Here is a 20,881-nt window from a genome sequence, read left to right on the forward strand (position 1 = left end):
CTGGACTCGGGTCCTGGTCCCACTATGTCGTCAGTCTGTGTTTACTGACCACCTAAGCCCCGAGGGTGCTGAAAGAAACACAGTCCCTGCCCTTCAGGAACGTACAGTCCACCCAGGGAGACTATGACGTGCACAAACCCCTGTGCACTCTGGCAGGTGTTACAAAGGCAGTAAACTCAAGACATTAAGGAAATGCAAAGGAAGCTTTCATGGACTGTTTTTACCCTCCCACCTCACTGAATTTCTTAGATTCTGTTCATTAAAATTGGAATGATAATCTCTTGTTAATCTACTTTAAGATGTTGTGGGGATCTCAAAGGATAAAGCTCCCAGAAAAGTTTTATTCAAAGTAGGTATTGCGACATAATGGTGCTAATCTGCACCTTGATTGTTTCATTCAGCCGTTCCATAGGAAAAAGAACAGTTGCAACGCGCTGGTACCTGCGCAGGTGGGAAAAAAAGGTTCGGGCTGATGTAGACAGGAGTCCAGAGCAGCGTCCCAAGTCAAAACCTTGGAAGAGGATACCCCCGGGAGTCCTGTCGGTCACTCTCCAGGCGCCCCCCACGTCCCCACCCTCATCCCTATCCCCACCCCGCGGTCAGAACCCCGGACCGAGCCGCGGGCGATCCCTGGCGGCCACTGGCGGACTGTGAGCGCTCGCGCGAGGGGCGGGGCAGAGGAAGACGGGGGTGTGGTCTTCTCGCGTGAACTGATGGCGTCATCGAGGCGACGGCCCGGAAGGAAGTAGCGTGCTGAGGGGTGTGGCGGTTTCTGCAGTTGCACTGGGGTTCGGACGAGTACGGAGCGCCCGGAGGGACAGCCTGGTACGCGGCCCCCGCCCCCTAGAGCGCGCGCCGGGCCTCGTTGCGGCTCCCGGCCGGGGCTGACCCGCGGTCCTCCGGAGTCCCTGCCCCGGCAGCCCCTCTCCCTCAGCCGGCCCACTCTTGGAGTGAGAAAGGAGCCCCTTTCTGTCCAGTTCCCTCCCCGCGAGCCCCAGGCGGGACCGAGCGGAGGCTCCCCGAGCTCCAGCCCCGACCCAGGGCGCTTGACCCTCCCTCGGAGGAGGGCGGGGAAGGGGCGCGGGGCGGGGCGGGGTGACCACGGGGAGGGAAGGGTATTTGCGAAAGGACGCAACTGCAGATCGGTAGCTGGAGGCCGCCACGGTAAAAATAAGCGCCTCGTAGATAAGAACCGCGCCCGAGTTATGTTAGACCCGGGAGGCAGAACCCACGCCCTGCGCTGATGGGGCCAAGCACGCCCGACTGAACGTTCTGTCAGTCACCGTAGTTTTTCCAGATCATTCAGTGTTCAGGAGTTAGCTTCTGGATGCCAACTCTTTTGCGTCCTGGTGCCTGAACGCAGTCGGACCCACGAGGAGCCCGGCGTCCCCCAGCCTGGGGCACTCCCTTTCTGCTCCAACCACGGGCTTGGGGGTCTGTCACATGCAAAGTGCCCAAGTGTATGGGAGGGAGTGTGGCTTCAGTCTTGTTCAGAGTCTGTTCCGTTTAGGGCCAGAGGAATAACTGGGAAGGTGGATGAGAGGCCAGAGAATCCTACCTTGGAACTCTCCTCGCATGCTGTCTCTGTCACTCCAGCATCTGAAAGGAGTAAATAATGGTTTCCTTTGAAATGGCAGGCAATTAGGACAGGGAGGCTCTGACCAGAATTACATGGCCACAACTGCCTGTCATTTGACATCCTCTGTAATTTGGGCCAACGTACCGCAGCTGCCTCTCTTCCCCACTGCTAGTATGAGAGGCTCCAGTGACAGCACATTCGTGTTTTCAGGAAGAGAAGGCTGTGTTCTGAACCCTGCCCATCTGGCACTGCTTCTCCCTTGCAGTGGAGGATGTAATTCTACAATTACAGAATGGGAATGTTGACTGACAACATGGATGAAGTGAGTTGTAAATCTAGCCTTGTGTTCAGGCTATACCAGGCTGGATATGAGCCACTTTCAGGGAACTCGGCTTGGTGAGGTGTTCTGACCACGGTAGCTTTTCTTCTGCACACCGGACCCCACTCGTTTTCCCGTATCTTTTCCCTAGGGTAAAGGCTCACTGATGGCTCAGTTGGGAGCAGTTGTGGCGGTGGCTTCCAGTTTCTTTTGTGCATCTCTCTTCTCAGCTGTGCACAAGATAGAAGAGGGACATATTGGGGTATACTACAGGTAAGGCAGAGACAGGTAGAAACGCAACTTCCTGTTAAATGACTCCCTTTCCCTCTGGCAGTCTTGGTTCCACACTGCTAGGTCGCCTCTACAAAAGCCAGCTGAGTCCCAGTTCTTGATGGCAATTAGAGAAGATAACCTATTCTGCTAATTTAGAATATCTGTTAATCAGATACTCTTTTCTGATTAACATTTCAGGAAACATGAAAGAGCCTGCAGGTTGATTCATGGCAATCAAGGCAAGTCTTATGACAGAGGTGCCTACAATAAAGTAGCACATTATGTCAGTTTATTTTATTGCTTGTTTTTTTAAAAAAAAAAAAACATTGTTTGACCTCATACTATCAAGCAAAGGAGCATTTGTAAATCTTGGGTTGCTTTCCCTTCAGTAACCTCTATGACCACATTTTTTGCTTTAAGTCTTTATGAACCCCTTCTTATATGTGCCCTATGATGCTTACTTCTGGATTGCTGAAAACAAGTTCTAAAACTCTCATTGAGTTCCCCCTCTATTTCTCCCTACCATCTGCTTCTCTGTTCCTGAAAAAGGCTTTTATCATTTACATACAACTTGATTAGAAAGGTAACTCCACTGCCAAATATATATATATATATTTTTTTAAATGACTTATAAAGTGTACTTAAAATTATTTTGGCAGGTCTTGTCACCGGACTCCAACATTAGTACAGTTAATTGATAACCGTATTCTGTATTTAACTGCCCTAATGGATTGCCACGAGCTCAACAGATATGACAAGTAAAACAGATTTCCTCTTTTATCTAAGTATAGTCAGGGATTCTGTTGTCTTTATGCCACCTAGCCTGTGTGCCTATTTTTCCCATTGCCAAAGCATGAATAATGGTTTTTATATTTTACCCTCGGCCTTCCTAGAATATTAGGGACAAGCCAAGAGGACGAAAGGAATTTGCGGACATGGCTCTGACACATGTCACTCTCTATTAAATGTTTACAGGGCTGAAAAGAAAGTTGGCCCACATGGCATTGATGTAATAGATCCCTGTTGCTAAACCAAACCTGCCCCTCTCTCCCTCCTCCGCAGGGGCGGTGCCCTGCTGACGTCAACCAGCGGCCCTGGCTTCCATCTCATGCTCCCTTTCATCACGTCGTATAAGTCTGTGCAGGTAAACCTGGCTGTGTGCTACGGTTGGATGACTGCAAATCTGCGCTGTTGACTAGCGCATTATTTGAAATTGCTTTGCCTTTTTGGATGAGTAAAATGCCTTTTCAGAGTAGGATTTAAGGATATGTGTGTGTGTGTAATATATACACATGCATGTACACACACACATAAAAGCCAGAGAAGAATCTGTTCTGAATGTATAGAAGGAAAAGGGGAATGTGTGTGTGTTAAATCACAGGCTACCATGAAAAATGGAAATAAAACATGGTATTTTTGCTGATCCTTATTTGAACTTCAGAAATGTGAATATAATTTTTGTGGGGGTGGGGGAGTTGAACTGGGTATGGTGAAATGACATCTCAAATAGGAGTGGGATCGGTTATGACAAAGCTAAAGCCTGGCTAAGTTAGACAAGCCATCCCTGAAGTATCTCTAGCTAAAAAGAAGAAGATTTTCAGAATGACTTTTAAACTAACCCTGTAAGTTTCTTCTGCTATTTACCATGCTTTATGGCTTTCAAAGTACACTCAGGTACACGTTGTCTCATTTGAGTCTCAGTAATCTGGAGACTGAGCTGAGCAGGTGTTACGGTGTGAGACAGATTAAATAAGGAACCTGCTGTTGCAAAACTAGTACAGTGCGCTCGTCTTCACAGTTTCACTTTCCCCTGATTCTGTAACCTGTGGTTAACCACAGTCCGAAAATAGGTGAGTACAGTACAGTAAGATGTTTTGAGAGAGACCACATTTCACTTAACTTTTATTATACTATATTGTTATAATTGTATTTTATTATTAGTTAATCTCTTACTGTGCCTAATTTATAATTTAAACTTATCATAGGTATGTATATATAGGAAAAAACATGGTATATATATAGGGTTCAGTACAATCCAAGATTTCAGGCATCCACTGGGGGTCTTGGAATGTATCCCCCAAGGATAAGGGGGACAACTATAAATGAAAGAAGTAGAAATAAGCACAAGTCTTATGACTCCCAATACAGGGTCTTCTTCACTAAACCTTGTTATCATCCCTGTGGTGGTTCACTGACAGTGAAGCTAGGGTAGGTCGCTTTGCTTGGTTCAGCAATCACACCCTGTAAGAGAGGAGGATGAGGTCGGATAATCATGTTTAACAAAGGCCAAGTTCAATTCAAACATTCATTCAAGGACATTTGGGTTTCTGAAAAGTAAGTTACTTTGCTTGTCACTGCCCATCTTCCAGCGTTTTATGTTTCCTCTGTTTCCAGACCACACTCCAGACAGATGAGGTGAAGAATGTACCTTGTGGGACTAGGTAAGCTACCCAGAATAAAGGTATTAAACCCAAATAAGTAAGAGGAAGGGCTATCGGACTGGCTGTAGGAAGAGGCAGTGAAAAGGGAGGCACCCTTTCTTGGTGGTTTTACCAAATTCCCTGTCCCCTAGCTCCCTATATTCCGGTTGGACCAGGTGGTAGAGTGCAGTAGAGAAAATCCTGGAAGTTTTCGGAGGAGCTAGTGTGCTGTGATGAGAAGTTTGCACCACTTCTGTTAGAAATGAGGATGTACTAAAGGCTTATAGCAGATAAATGACCTGCTATAGGAAGATGACTTTAACATAACTAAGGAGAATGTTCTAAAGGTGGGGGGGGGGGAAACCTTCAGGACAGGTGATCCAAAGAGGACGCTATTACAGTGTCCAGTTGAGAAGCATAGAGGGTCTCAGAGACAGTAACAAGGTAAAGAATGCCACAAAGAAACACTCTAACAAATCCGGAATTAGAAGGTCCCACAAGAGAACTGCCCTGATCTCCTCACAAAGGGGGTATATTTGGAGGGGTGCTGGATTGAAAAAGAGACTTACAAGAGACATAAATAAATGCAGTGGTGAACCTTGATTAGAACCTGGTTCAAAATTGACAGCTATAAAGGTCACAATGGGAACTATGTGAGTCTGCTCAGACTGCCCTAACAGAATACTGGGGAACTCAAACAACAGATACTTATTTTTCTCACCATTCTGGATACCCAGAGTCCCAGATCAGGTTGCCAGCAGGGGTAGTTTCTGGTGAGACCTTTCTTCCTAGCTTGCAGATGACCACATTCTTGTTGTGTCATCACATGGCTTTTCCTCTGTTTGTGTAAGAAGAGAGAAAAAGATGTCTGGTGGACACCAGTCCTGTTAACCTTAATTAACTTCTTAACAGCCCTGTCTCCAGTACAGTCACATTGCGGGTTAGGGCTTCAACGTATGAGGTGGGACACAGGGGTACACAATTCAGTCCATAACAGGAACTACTGGGGAAATTGGAATAAGGACTGGGTATTAGATAAGGAGTTTTGCTAATTTTCTTAGGTTTGGGAATGATATGATTATGTAGGAGAATGTGATTATTCTTAGACGATGCTAAAGTGTTAAGGAGTAAGGTATCATAACTGCAACTTAGTTTGAAACGTTCAGCAAAAAAAAGACCAATAAGGTAGAATGTTATCAATGTTGAATTTAAGTGTTGGTATATGGGTGTCAGTTGTACTGTTCTTGCAGCTTTTCTGTATGTTTGAAATTCTTATATAATTGAGGGCAAAGGGAATGTTTAACTAAAGTGATGGAGATGACAATGTGAGAAATACTGACTGTAAAATTCCGCAGTGACCTTGTAAGTTCTGAAAACTTCTTGACCTTCTTTAGTCTTTTCCCTGAAATTGATTGCTTTAATCAAAAGGCATTGCTGATTCAAAAACTACTCTTTTCGTACTGGCACCCCAAAAGTCTCACTTGTGTCTTTGTGGAGATATTTTTAGGTGGGGTGATTTCTTGGGAGATTGTGTTATTGCTCTAAGCTGTAAAGATCTCCTACTTGAAGATCCAAGATGCTTTCCAACCTCCTGTGAACTCTTTCAGGAGACTACACTCTATTCCAGAGCTTGTAGTGACTTCTTTGTCCATTTTCCCTCCAACAGTGGTGGTGTGATGATCTACTTTGACAGAATTGAAGTGGTGAACTTCCTGGTTCCAAACGCAGGTAGGTCTTCCAGTTTTTTCTCACCCAGCCTACCACCCCCGGACCTGTCGTGGCACCTCAGCAAAGGAGAACTGCTTTGTCTGAGAAAGTTTTGAGTCTTGCCCTTTCTCATGCTGAACCCTCCCCTTCCCTCCCAGTGTATGATATCGTGAAGAACTATACTGCCGACTACGACAAGGCCCTCATCTTCAACAAGATCCACCACGAGCTGAACCAGTTCTGCAGTGTACATACGCTTCAGGAGGTCTACATTGAGCTGTTCGGTAAGAAAGTCTGTCCTGTTCCTGCCTTGCTGAGCCACCTACTTCTCCCCACTGCCTGATTCTGAGCCACCCACAGCGTAGGATGGAGACTTACTAACGGAATCCGGTGCTCAGAACTGGTCACGGAGGGAGTTGCTGGCAAACATTGATGACAATGGAAGAAGATCCTTAGAGTGGTTGAGCTTTGGCCACAAGAATAATAGTGGAATAGAGGATCACTTCTGGCCTGAACCAGGGGACTGGAACAGAAATCTGTTCCCACTGTCCCTAAAACATCATTCTGTAATGAAGACAAGGTCAGTTCTAGAAACACCTTAGAGATTATCCAGCCAAACATCCTCAGTTTAAGATAAAAGTCCTGCAGCCCAAAGTGACAAGGCCATAGAGCTAGTCACTAGCTGCTGGCAGAGCTGAAGCTGGGACTTTCGTCTCTGGCTCTTATTTCAGTACCTTTTTCACCACTCCACACTAAACAGGGCACTGGGTATGGTTTCCAATCAATTCTAGATGCGAGATGAGAACCATAGCTCCTAACAGTTCCTAGAACCTTTGTGATTTTTTTTTTTTTTTACCCTGTACCTGTAGACATAAATAGGAAAACACTTTACACAGAAAGGATCTGCGTGCTTAAGTACACACCTTTCGTCCATTTCACCTGGTCAGAGTAAACACAGCCTGACTTCAGTGGCAAAGGAAGGAAACATTTCAGTAATTGTTACGACTCTTTTGTGGTAAAGTATTCTGTTTAAACTTGCTGCTAGAAATTTTCTAGTAGCTAATGCTAAAAGTAAATTAATTTTTCAACCAACAGTACATCTATTATTGATACTAGGACTAGACAGTGATTTTTCCTAGGAATCTTCATAAAAAGGACCCTGAGAACATTTTTTATAGTAGACAGAAGGAAAAATCATCAACATTGCTAGTGATCATAAACAGCCTTTTGCACTCTTTAAGATTTAGGAAATCATTAGAAACACTTTTAATTTTTCTACAGTAGAAAATGAATCTAAATTCATTTTATAGAGTTTGTATTCTTTTATCAGTTTTAGATTCAATCTGCTTTTCAGAAAACACTGGTAAATTTGCTATTTTTTTTTTACCTCAAACTAACAATTTTATAAAATACGAATTTTCTCTGTAGCCATTGTTTTAGGACTCTTGCCATTACATGAATATTTGAAAGCATTTGAAACAGTAGAAGACAAAGGATCTCTAATGTCCCTAGAGAGAATATTAAAATACTAACTTATTGCTTCTAAAACCCTAATTTTCATCACTTCTTTCTGATGCATTCTTTGCCCATTTTATGAAAATATTATCTAATACTTGTTAAGAAGTTTACCTGAAGGGCCTGTGTTTACTTAGTAATATCACTTAAATGACATTTGTCAATATTACCATAACATATCAACAACTTACAATCAGTATTACTAAGACACCTTGCAAAATATTTCTTCCGGATTTTCCCAGGAGGTTACTAGCCCAGAGCCACAGGTTTCTGCCTTGACTCAGACATAATTTGGTCTGATGAATGACTTTTGTTATTAACTTATGAAGGGTACAGGCCATCTAACTTAAAGTTTGGTTGGTATTCTATTTAAAATACAAAATGTGGGCCAGGTGCGGTGGCTCACACCTGTAATCCCAGCACTCTGGGAAGCCAAGGCAGGAGGATTGCTTGAGCTCAGGAGTTTGAGACCAGCCTGAGCAAGAGCGAGACCCCGTCTCTACTAAAAATAGAAAAATTAGCTGGGCGTTGTGGGCATTGTGGCCTGTGCCAATAGTCCCAGCTATTTGGGAGGCTGAGGCAGGAGGATCGCTTGAGCCCAGGAACTTGAGGTTGCAGTGAGTTATGATGACACCACTGCACTCTCCCCAGGATGACAGAGCGAATCTCTGTCTCAAAAAAAAAAAAAAAAAATTACAAAATGTGAAATATAGTATTTATTTCTAGTTGCTAAATTGTTAGACCCCTATCAGGTGGGAGCGGCTGACTTTATGGCATTTCTCCCTCTGTGCTGAGAGGCTTGCGAGGGCATGTCCAATACGGAGAAACATTACAATCCCTCGCTTACTCATATGCTGTTTTAAAGTCCCAGCAATCAAAGCATAGTAATAAAACAAGTGTATTATTTTGGCTACTGGCTGGCTTCCATGGGCATCAGTTTGGGCCTCTGTAGAAGGAAGGAGACTTGTTCTTCCTCAGAGGCTCTTGCTTGGACACAGGTGACCAAGAAAGGTCCACTTACAGCAGATGGCAGCTGACAATGAGGAAGGTGATTCAGTTCACAAGTCCCAGCCTGGTTTCATCCAGTCTTTTTCTCCGACCCCTCCCGGGATCTTATTGAGGGGCTCCCGGGCAGAAGGCAGGGAAGGGGGCTATAAAACCCCGAGAAGGCCTGGCCAGAAAAGGCAGCTTTCGTGCTGCTATTCTGCGAGCACAGCTGGAGGGAGGTGGGGGGAGTCAGTTGTAGCTGTTCCTGCACTTGCCTGTGACACGACTCACATGTGAGTTCCAGACAGAGGAATCGGGACCAAAGCAAACAGCACATCAAAAGACTTGGGCTCGTGTCCAGAATTGTAAATTTTAATTTTCCCCTTGTGGTGTTTGATGGAGTTCCTAATAGAAACAGTCTTCACTGGGGCTCTCCTTGACGTCAGAGTCTGTTTTTCTTTTAGAAACTTCTAAAATTACTAGAATTAATGTGCCCAGCTCTTTTCAAAAGACCTAACATAGCCATTCCACCTCCCTTCTTGGTGGAAACTGTGAGCCTGCCTTCTCTTTTGCTGCTGTTGTCTAGAGAAAGGCTGATGCCTCGCTCGAGACATGTGCTAGAATTGTTGTTTTGTGTTTTTGTTTTTTTTGGCTCAGATCCCCTGTATGGCATAGTTGACATTTTCAACAACAAAGTTGATTTTCTCTTTTATGCCCAGGCCACAGAAGAAGGATGTCCTCACATTTAGCTGTACAGAGGGCTGCTGGGCACACTGCTCCAGAAGTCTTGCAGAGGGTCTTGAGGTTTGTGGCCTTTGACAAGTACCACACCTTGGGAAGACCTTTTGCCACAAGGCGCATTCTCGAGCTGGTGATTGAGCTCGTCCTTTACCCGCAGACTGCCCTCGCCCCTGTCTGGGAGGTGTGCCAACTCCTTTCTCTATGTCTTTCTTGATTCCAGATCAGATTGATGAAAATCTCAAACTGGCTTTGCAACAGGACCTGACCTCCATGGCCCCTGGACTTGTCATCCAAGTAAGCACTGCCACCGTGGGGGAGTCCCCTCTCTCTGACACTGTGTCCCCTCTTCCAAGGGATGGCCTTTTGTGCAGGAAGATCAGGGCCCAGGGGGACCTGCCTGCATCCCTCCCCACCCTCACTGTCCCGTCAGTCGTCAGTCGCTATTTTTATCCTCCCCCAGGCGGTGCGGGTGACAAAGCCCAACATACCCGAGGCGATCCGCAGGAACTACGAGTTGATGTGAGTAGCCACCACTCTTCCACCTCCCACCTCATCCCATCCCAGAATTAACTGGAGCTGGGCCAGGCGTTTCAGTGGTTCCCTTGCTGGAGTCTCCGCTGCAGCCGCTGCACTGTGAGATTGAACAGGCGTGTCAGGACCACCCCTGGGGCTCCTTAACCGTGACTGAGGACCCGAGGAGGGGCCCTGTAGAGCAGCAAGGCTTTTAAAAGGGCCAGCGGGCCTTGTTTGTGTTCAATGGCTCATGCCAAAGGGGAGACAGGAGGGAGAGACGAATGAGTGGACAGGCAGGTGTATTTTACTAAAGTAAATTATGTTTTATTTCCCACAAATGAGTTATTTTTGGAGGAGGAGAAGAACCATGTTACTGTCTGCAACAGATCAGTTGCTACCTGGGCCATTGAACAGCCTTCTAGGAGAGAGTAAGAAATCGCAGCTTGCCTGTCCTCAGCGGAGGGGTTGACTTCTGCAGAGGACAGTTTCTGGAAGCTTCTCCATACGGCCTCACAGCTGCCTATGTTTTCCCCTTCAGGGAAAGCGAGAAGACAAAGCTGCTCATTGCAGCCCAGAAACAGAAGGTGGTGGAGAAGGAAGCGGAGACGGAGCGGAAGAAGGCCCTCATTGGTCTGGATGTGGTTCTCTGCTCCCCCTGTCAGGGCGGAAGGGCTGGGCGTGGTGGGAAGATGCGAGGAAGGCCCGGGCGTGGTTAGAGCACATAGAGCTCCAGACATTTCCACAGCGCAGGAGTGGCATTCGTACGCCCGGAAGCAAAGTCCAAATTGTCAGATTGTGGCCGGGGTAATGAGCTTTGAGTTTCCACGTATCTCTTAGGTGAAAGGAGCCTTCCTATTCATTCTTGATTCATAGTAATAATGGCCAACACTTACCGAGCACCTACTGTGAGCTGGGTGCTTTTCTAAGCACGCAGTATGTGAATCAACTCAGTCCTCACAACCACCGTGTGAGGTGGTTACGGTACTATCGTTAACCTCGTTTTAGTGAACTGAAGCACAGGGAGGTAAAATAACGTGTCCAAGCTCATATGGCAAGTGAGTGGCAGAACTGGGGTTCACATGCAGGGACTCTGGCTCGAGAACTTGAACTCCTGATCGCTGCACTGTATTATCAACAACCAACCTGACGATCTAAAATGAAATGCCAGGTGGAAACTCATCAGAGAATACCTTATTCTTCAGAACATTCCTTAGGGAGAAGTACCCTGTGATTTAGGAGAGAAGTCAGGGCTCATTCGTCCTCCCCTGGGCCCAGGTCTTCTCAGTCACTGTCTGGTGCTGGCGGTGTGGGACTGTGCTCACCGGCACATCCCCTTTCTGCCCGGGTGTGTCCGTCCCAGCTGCTCTCCGGGAGCAGGGGCTGTCCGGCTATGCTCCCCCACTCCGTGTGCTGGGGCAGTCAGATCAGGTGAAATTAGCCAGACTTCTGAAAGACCAGGGCTCCAAGTTTTCCCCCACTTCATTCGTACAGAGGCAGAAAAGGTGGCCCAGGTTGCCGAGATCACCTACGGGCAGAAGGTGATGGAGAAGGAGACGGAAAAGAAGATTTCAGAAATTGAAGGTGAGCAGAAGCGGCGTCCATGCCTGAGTCTTGCTCAGACCCGCCCTGCGGCCGGTGGGTGGGAGAGTCCCCTGCCTTTGCCTTTTAATCTCTGTTCTGGGATGTCACGACTTCTCTGAAACATCAGCTTTTCTCCGTGCTTACACTTGAGTTTTGAAGAGATGTTGGCCGCCTCAACATCCATTTTCTACTCCAGGGAACATTCATTCATTCAGCAAAAGCAGTTTGAGTGCCAGCGTGTGCCAGGCACTTTGTTAGGCATGAGGAAAAATGAAGTTACACACAGGCTAGCAGGGCCACAAGGTGGCTCTCTGTCCCTCAGGGCTTAGCTACCCCCTCCTCAAAAGTTGGTCAGCACCATTGTTCTAGGTTCAAGGTTTGCTCTCCAGGTCCGTGTAGATATTAAGCCAGGTTGGAAGAAGCCACTTTTTCAGCACTGCCCACACTGGAGCTGGAGAGAAATGTTTTCTTTGCTGGCTTTTCCGAGTATCATTCACTCAGTTCCTGCTCCTAAGCCTACACCTTCTTCCCTCCACCCACCTTTAACTTCGTGGGGTGCCTTATGTCAAGCGAATACCAGGACAAAAATGTCCTCAAGTCCCAGCCTCAGGCTGCAAAGTGTTATGTCCAATTATACTCATTATGGGGCCTGTCGGGCTTTGCAGGGGCCCACTGAGGAGCCAATTAGAATTTCACAGATCGGTAGCTCCTCATTAGGGAGCTCTTAACAAAGCAACACGTTTTCATTTCTCATAAATACGTGTCATCAAGTGCTGAGGCCAGTTGAGTTGGCCCCACGGAAGCCAGAACCACCCCCCGCACTGCGCACTGCGAGCTCCTTCCACCAGGGTTACGCTGAGGGCATGCGGTGAGAACCCGCCCCCAGGCTACAAATGTTACTCACATGACGCTGGCCTCATTCCCAGGGCAAGGGGGAGAATATCAAAAATTTTGCATCAGCTTGATGGAAACCCAGCCTCAGAGCTGATTAGGGAAGTATATTGCTTGCATAGTGGAATTAAATACATCTTAATCCAAACAGGTGATGGTCTAGACCATAGTATGTAATTCTGTCTTAGAACTGTGCCAGCTTAATCACTGTTAATTAGAAACTTTTAAATGACTGATGGAAATAAAAGGGAAAGGGACTTAGAGAGGGACTGAACTATTTTATGTTTATGGCATTCAGTTTTGGGGTGGCCATATTCAGAGCCTTCTTTGGGCTTCTCTTGATCTTTCTACGTAGCAGAAAAGGGATGAGGTGCAGAGCTCTGGAACTGGAGCCTGAGGCAGGGCCCTGCTGCTCTGCTTTGCAGACATACAGCTACAAAATAAGCCTGTGGAAACAGGAGGTATCTCTGGGTAGCGGTGATTTTTTTGATAATGCTTTCAAAGGGCACAGCAGCAGGCCTGCTCACAACTAGTCCTCATCACAGGGAGATGCTTTCAAAGCACTTTTTCATCTTGGTTGATCCTATAAGAACTTGTATGATAGGGGAAATGCCTTTTTCCCCCGTTTCACAGGTGAGGCAACCAAAGCACAGAGGGAAAACAGCAATCTCCCCGAGGTCACAGAGGCGACTGGGGCAAAGTTACAGGGACCAGAACAGAGTTTCCGACGGCCTCTGCACTCCCTGCAAAGCACATGGTTTTGCACTTCATCCCTCTCACTGTGCTCTTCCCCCGCAGACGCTGCGTTTCTGGCCCGAGAGAAGGCAAAGGCCGACGCCGAATGCTACACGGCTATGAAAATAGCCGAGGCAAACAAGGTAAGGGGCCCGCACGGCCTGATGAAGCGGTGACTCTGGGTTTGGGTTTGTATTGCTTGAGAGTTCCCAGTGCCGAATGCCCACCGCACCCAAAGCCCCTCGTGGCCAGAACTGAGGACTCCTGTGCCATGTGGGACAGGTGCTTCCCTTCCCCTGAGCAGTGCCTTGTTTGATTTTTGTGTTAAATGTGAAAACTTTCAAAACTCTTGCAACTGTCTTGAAGATCTGAGATTTCTTTCTTTTAGAAAAATGATTACCCTCTCACTGATGTAACAGTGCGACCACAAAAAGTAAATGGAGGCACAAATCTTTGACAGAGAGCCTCTCCATAGGAAAATTACAGGGGTGCCGCCCCAAAATTTCTCTAATATGGTTCCACCTAAGTCTTCCTTACTTTTTTTTTTTTTTGCAGCTGAAGCTGACCCCTGAATATCTGCAGCTGATGAAGTACAAGGCCATTGCTTCCAACAGCAAGATTTACTTCGGCAAAGACATTCCTAACATGTTCATGGACTCGGTAGGCAGCCTGGGCAAGCAGTCCGAGGGGCTGGCTGACAAGCTGAGCTTTGGCTTAGAAGATGAGCCTCTGGACGCAGCCACTGCGGAGAATTGAAAGTTTTATACAGCCTCAGATGACACTTAATGAGATCTTTATTTTTTAAGATGAATCAGAATGCTCCCCCCGCCCCCCTACACACTACCTTCTCTGACTCTCTTCAAGTTACCATGGTGAAAAAGAAGAAATGGACTTAAATCTACTCACCCTCCTGGGAAGGGAGGGCGGGAATTGATGATTTGGGATTTTATTCAGGTAAGCAGGTTATATGACTTCTGATGAGATTTGTAAACCATGGGTTTGAACATTTGACTCCCAGACACTAATTTGTCCTTTGAAGCTGGCTTAACTAGGGATGCTGTTGTAAGGCCGGGGAGAAATGGAGAGTGTTGCCTCCCTGTGATCTGATTTCCCTTATTTGGAAAACTGCAGCCCTGCGTTCTTCCCCTGCTTCCAAGGTGGGAGATGCCTGTGGGTGAGGCTCGGCCAGAGCAAATATGTGCTTATAAGTTTGCCAGAAGAGCTGTAGAGAAACAGCTGCAGACATTTGACCTTCCTGGCATTTTTGTCAGCGAATGTATGAGTTATTTCAGAGGCATGCTTTCTCGAGCCCTCATAAGGCAGTACTGGTGCTAGGTTTTGCAAGATTTTTTATACGCTACGCTCCTTGCCCCAGGGCTCAGAGTGGTGGTTTCTGACTACATCTGTAGAGTCAGAGCTTAGTCACCACCACACAATTCTTGAAACTTATCACTTATTCTGTGATTTGGACTTTTCTTCTCAAATAATCTGTTCAGTGGTCCCACTCAGCATCAAGAAGACAGAAACAAACAACTCAAGTGTCTCAGCAGCTGCTGAAGTGGGATCTTTAGAGCTATTAGCCACCGCAGTACCTGCTTGGCAGATTACGTAGGTATCTTGAGAACAAGTGTCTTTACTGTGGATCCTACGATGAAGAGCTCTGGCACCGTGTGTGGAGGAGGATGAAGGGTCGGCCAAGAAGTTTCCTGAACTTAATGCCTATGGCTTGTGCTGGGAGTTTGTCTGGCATGGAGATAGAGGTAGGCCTGTCCTCTAAGTAGCCTGTGTTTCTCAATCTAGGGCTCCAGGCAGCCACACAGAGGTCAGACTGAATGTTAATTCTCCAGAGACAGCTATGTAGATGCAAGTCACAGTTCATGCCCAAGTCCCTGGGTTCAAATGGCTGCATCAAAGTCCATTCAGAATGTTTTCATTTTCATCACTGGTTAGGAAAATTCCAAGTCACTCTGGGATATTCAGGATGGGGAGAGCAAAGATAAAAGAAAGGTTTTTTTTATATCCTGAAATTGGGGTTGGGGTAGTGTGGGCAGGGGGATCCATCTGATGTAGCCCAGGAGTTGTGTACAGAAGTGGTAAGTGGAAGGCGGCTGTCTGGAGTAAACTAATAACCATATCGGTACCTTCCATGAGCAGCTCTGGCTTAGGATTTGGCCTTGTTATTAGCTACCCCACGCCCCCAAAACTCCTACCGTACCCCTCTTCCGAAGGTGAATACTGTGAAGGATACGTTCTGGCACCAATCCCCACCCCATTTTTGGTCCCATGCCCAGACTACTGGTTTATTGAATGGTCCCAGAACTTGGGCCAGCTTGCTTAGGAGTTTGGGGAGCTTTTAGCCTGCCTAGAAAGATACAGTGTTAACTCCCCTTGCTTCAAATGTTGCCCTTCTCTGTTCTAATTCCTGGGACTTAGAATCCTCCAACCACAGGTCCTGGTCACACTTCGTGCAGGCAGCAAGATGTTCCTGGGACTGACGGATTTTCATGTGCCCAAGAGTCCTTGAGAAAGTGGTCAGTTTCCCAAGATCAGCATAGGGTCGCCATGATTAAGATATATTCATCCTCCTCCTGTTTGAATCCATTGATCACTTGCTAGGCGCAACGTGACATGCCCAGCATTCCCTGATCACAGATGTGTTTGCTCCTTCTGCTCTGAGCTCTTGCTGCCTGGGCCTCAGAAGACACCAGTCTGCCACAGTAGAATCAGGAGCGGGCTATCTCGGCCTCTACCAGTACGCTTTGCTCAGGTTCTCAACTTGAAAGCCCCTGGGGTACTAACGTCCTGTGATAGCTCATCCCTTGACCACAAAAGACCCTCAGTAAAGTCCTGCTACAGCTGCCCCTCCATGTCAACGTCACTTCCTCTTTAAACAAAAAATATAAATGTCGCTGTTACCCATTAGTGTAAATCCAATGGTTGTCTGTACCCGTCTGAACAGTAAAATCATGGAAGTCAGCTATTTCCTTAGCATATGACATTGAACCCATCCGTCTGTGTGACTTTGTTTTTTTAACACTTACTAGAAAATCTGATCTTAAAACATTTGAATTCTAAACACGTAAAATGTGACAGCCTACAGTTTTGTAGACAGTGAAGTAATGGCTGCTATTTATAAATGGAACTTCTATCAAAATAAGTAACTGTTTATAAAATTCAGTTTTTGTAGGATTTTCCAAGGAAAAGTCACCTTGGTTGAATGTTTCTCATTAAACTTTGCAGAAGCAATTCATATACGGTACTGTTTTTAATCACTTTTTAATATAAGGACAGAATGTTTGCAAGGAAGCCAAAGTTTATTAATAATTTTTGTATAACTAAAATAAAATAGATTTGGAGGGCTCTGTGATCATATTAAGGTGGGGGCAGGGGGTTCACTGGAAGAATCTTAGCAATATATTGATCCAAAAAAAGAGATGAGATGTTTTACAAATGATCTTTAGCAGTTTCCATGGATCTGTGTATGTGTCAATACTGGTAACTTTACCATTTAAAGTGAGTAAATAGTGAAAGTAAGATGGTAATATTTACTGACTTTGTCTATTTAAGTTTGAAGATAAACTGTATTTCGGCCAGTGGCTACTGTGTCTATGAACTTAACCACTACTGCTTTAGTGCTATTCAATAGAGTTCTAGCCACTGTTTTTGTTGTTTGCTTATGAAAGAGGTAATAGCCAATCATTTTGTGCTTGTATTTCCATTCCTTTTTATTTCTGCTTTTGTATAGTCTGGTGATTGGATAGTCAAACTAATTCTACTTTCAAAGAGCCCCAAGGGTGTAATGACCCCCCCATTTGTAACAGAAATGATTCTTGTTTTAGTAATAATCCTATAAATGATACTGCTGGATTCATTGTCTTGAATTAATAGCTGGAGGAATTGTTTTGTACAACACTAACGGTCTTATGTGAATTTATGTCTTCATTTTATTTTCAGTCTTACTAAATAAAATGAGTCTTTGTATTTACTTTTTTATTAAAGTGAAATTTAGCAATAGCTAATATTAGGATAGGCGATATAAAGAAATAAAACATACCTGACTAGTGAGTTAAGTACAAGATCTCCCTAAAAATATATTCAGATGAAAATTTATCCACGTTATCAGTATAGAAACAATAAAAAACCAATTTGTGAACATGGCATAATTCTTGGTAGGTGTTATGGAGATTTATCATTTTAAACAATTCATACACCACTGCAATTCTGCTTCAAAGGAGAGATATTTTCAACTGACCCAAAACTCATTGTTATATCAGTTCAGTGGGGAAGTCTCAGTCTCTGCTCGGGAAAGCTGCCCAGCCCAGGGTTGCCAGATAAAATATAGGATGCCCAGTTAAATGTGAATTTACGATAAATGAGAAATAATTTTTAGTGTAAGTACTGGTTGTCCCAAATATTGCATGAGACATACTTATGCTAAAGTAAAATGTGTTGTTATCTGAAATTCACATTTAACTGGGTATCTTGTATTTTTATTTGTTAAGTCCAGCAACCCTAGCTCAGGCTTTCTCAGATTTTTTAATGGGGTTCCCAATCTCTCTCTATGGATTTGAGAACCTCCTACATAAATAATAGGAACTTATTAATATAATTGAATAGGTAAGTTAAGAATATAGTTACTGGAGTTAGACCGCCTAAGTTCAAATCCCTGCTCTACTACTTTCTAGGTGTGTGGTCTTGAATAAGTTTTTTAACCTCTCTGAGCCTCAGTCTCTTTATCTATAAAATGGGTTGAGTGGATTATATGAAATAATGCCTATGAAGGGTTTTAGCACTGTGCCCAGCATGTTTATGTTCAAAAATAACTTATTTTCAATCTGGGAAAACAGGCTAGATAGCACACAACTATGAAGCGGGTATCACAAATGGAAAGGCAAACGAATATGAAAAATAAAACTACAAATAGGATAGCACACAGAGGAAGAAGGGAACGACACTGCAGTGCAGCAAACACAGTATTAGAATACATACCTCCATGGAAATGTAGCATGTAGAAAATAAGCTGGTTTGGCCGTGGGGAGAAGAATTGTCCAGTTTTGGGTTCCAATTAAGAAAAAAAAAAAAATCGAAAAGCTAGAAAGAAAACAATGTTAAAACCTTTTGGGGGGAAAAAGTAGTTAAGAAATAAAGCTCATGAGTTGACCCCAGAAAGGCAAAAGGGAAATTTAACAACTTCACATTTATAAAAAGTTGCACAATGGTCAGCTAGCTATTCTTTAGCTCCCAGGGACCAAAGAAGAGGAAATTAGCTTGAAGAATGGAGTATCTTAAAAGAATTTACTTAAGATCAGGCTGGCTAAAGTTTGAATTGAGGAGAAGTAGTTATCTGCAAATAGAAAATAAATAAATCCAGGGATTAGCATGGATAACATTTCTTCTCTGATGGTCTTCAGAAATTGGGAAGATTCTGTGCTATTTGGGATGGTTTAAATGTCATTCTTTCTATATGAAAGATCAAATGATCTCTAAAGGTCCTTCTTAGGTCCAGGGTTCTAGAATCTGTATTGACATTTCAAAAGCCAAATGTGACAGCATGTTTGCAAAGGGATAGCTGTCATGGGCTACTCTACCCGAACTCATTTAAACTGGGACACGGGCATTATTTCTCCATTTCTCTTCAGAGCTAAGTAACCAGGCAACAGTAATTTTCTATTATTTTATCTTTTTTTTTTAATCCCCCCAAAAGAATCACAGTAGGCTCAGAAGGAAACAATTTTCAAATCCATATATGTTTTTCTCATAATGCAGGGCCTTGGACTGCAGAGGTGAATGTTTTAATAGCTTGATGGCATTTATGGTGAATAAGTATACTAGGCTTTAGATCATTTATAAAATCTGTTCCTCTGGGTATTTGGCTTTTTAATCAATTTCTCTTTTCCCCTTTGTCCTTGCAAATTTTTGAAGCAATTTAAAGACAATTACTTATGATGAAGGGATTTTGGACCTGGATTGTTCAAGATTAGGTAGTAGGGGAGAATGAAAGATTAAATTGGACAGTTGATGTCCCAGGAAGAAGAAAAGGAACTAAAAAAGAAAATAAGAGGAAATTAAAAAGTGAAATAAAATTGGTTCAAAAGTACAACTACAAAGTAAAGAAATTAGAATGTGAAACAATCGTGGGACTGGGGTCACCGTGATCTTTTTGTCTCCACTTCCATTTTCATAAGATTTCATAAAATGTTAGAGATGAAAAGTATCTTAGAAATAAATCCACAGTGGGCTAGGGCAGGTGGCTCACACTTATAATCCTGGCACCTTGGGAGGCTGAGGCAGGAGGATCACTTGAGCCCAGGAGTTTGAGGTTGCAGTGAGCTATGATAATGCCACTGCACTGTAGCCCCAGGCAACAAAGACCTTGTCTCCAAAAAAAAAAAAAAAAGAAAGAAAGAAATCTACAATAAAGCCATCCTAGTCTTTCCCAGGATTCCTTGATAGAGTAGGGCCTCAATAAATGGATAAGGGGATGGGAAGATGACCTTGCCTGTAATTCAAAGAGAGACCTGATCAATTAAATGAAAAAGTACAACTACTTGTCACAATGACTTGTCATGTCAGGTGACTACTTATCACCAGGATTACTGTCACCTGGACTATACATTCCATAGATCTGTGAGGTATATGTGGTTTTGGAATGTTTTCCAAATAGCGTCTCTCTTAAAGTATTATATTTCATACTCACCCAGTCCTTCCTCTACACATCCCTTTACCACGATCTCCTTTGTTCGTCACACCACTTACTGCTGGCTAACTCCTTCCAACTTTGTATCTCTACAGCAAACAGCTGTTACGCTGACACCATGAAAGATTGTTGTGGTCATTTTTAAATTTTTATCACGTTTTTTTGGAGTAGAAATGTATCAAGACCAGAGACATTTTATTTGAACACAATTACTCATAATGTCTTCAGCAATCCTGCTTTACAGATAACCCAGTTATGTGTACCACAGTAAATGGCCAGAGACTTCCCAAAAAGTAGTCCCTTACAGCAAGGACCTGAGGTTCTGCTCAACATGATTTTCCCAGAGCAGAACATGTGAATTTAAATGTCTGCTCCTGGAGTGTGGAAAAAGGTATGAGAGAATAGAGCAAGGATACTGCCCCTTCTTTCCAGAAGGCTCTAAGTAAGCCCAGTCACCTCAAGACAAGAAAACCTGGAGAACAAACTGTAGCCCTTTCTCTAACATAATAGCATCCCATTTCATTAAGTTGAATTAATGTTTGAGAATTTTTCAACAGTAATTACAGCCCAAAGTGCTTTCCTTAACAAAACTGATCTCTTTCTACTTGCCGGCGGCACCTGCTGTTTCACCATCTGACTATTAAATTTAGTCTGGCTCCGCCTCAAGTTTATAACCATATTGCCCATAGGGCTGGACACACAGGAGGCTCAAGGATCGAACTGCAGTGTGTACTGAGCTCATGCTAGAGCTGGACTGTCTAAAGCTGCCCGTGCCCCCCTCTAAGGTAGCACTGGCCACAGGTAGCCACTTGAAACATAGACAGCCCATGCAGAGATTTCAGAAATGAGGTACCATTTTAAAAAGAAGTAAAATATCTCATTCCGTTTTTCTGTTAATTGCACGTTGAATCTTTCTTTGGATA

General features: G+C 44.4%; 1 protein-coding gene across 6 annotated transcripts; it reads left to right on the top strand.

Moving 5' to 3' along the window:
• The first annotated feature begins 778 nt into the window (after nucleotides 1-778).
• Nucleotides 779-15,267, top strand: ERLIN2 (ER lipid raft associated 2). 6 transcript variants are annotated; one of them, XM_069484966.1, is made up of 14 exons: nucleotides 807-825; nucleotides 1,511-1,608; nucleotides 1,790-1,901; nucleotides 2,050-2,171; nucleotides 3,234-3,315; nucleotides 4,566-4,612; nucleotides 6,258-6,319; nucleotides 6,457-6,582; nucleotides 9,762-9,835; nucleotides 10,002-10,060; nucleotides 10,593-10,684; nucleotides 11,546-11,635; nucleotides 13,325-13,404; nucleotides 13,817-15,267. In XM_069484966.1, the coding sequence occupies exons 3-14, from the start codon at nucleotides 1,872-1,874 to the stop codon at nucleotides 14,015-14,017; spliced, it is 1,065 nt and encodes a 354-aa protein (XP_069341067.1). In that variant the 5' UTR covers nucleotides 807-825; nucleotides 1,511-1,608; nucleotides 1,790-1,871; the 3' UTR covers nucleotides 14,018-15,267. The 6 variants fall into 6 exon arrangements, with proteins under 6 accessions (XP_069341068.1, XP_069341069.1, XP_069341067.1 ...); XM_069484967.1 differs by lacking the exon at nucleotides 1,511-1,608 and having other exon boundaries at nucleotides 779-825; XM_069484965.1 differs by lacking the exon at nucleotides 1,790-1,901.
• Nucleotides 15,268-20,881: the final 5,614 nt, after the last annotated feature.

The sequence above is a fragment of the Eulemur rufifrons genome, chromosome 12 (assembly GCF_041146395.1).
Source record: "Eulemur rufifrons isolate Redbay chromosome 12, OSU_ERuf_1, whole genome shotgun sequence".
NCBI classification, from domain to species: domain Eukaryota; kingdom Metazoa; phylum Chordata; class Mammalia; order Primates; family Lemuridae; genus Eulemur; species Eulemur rufifrons.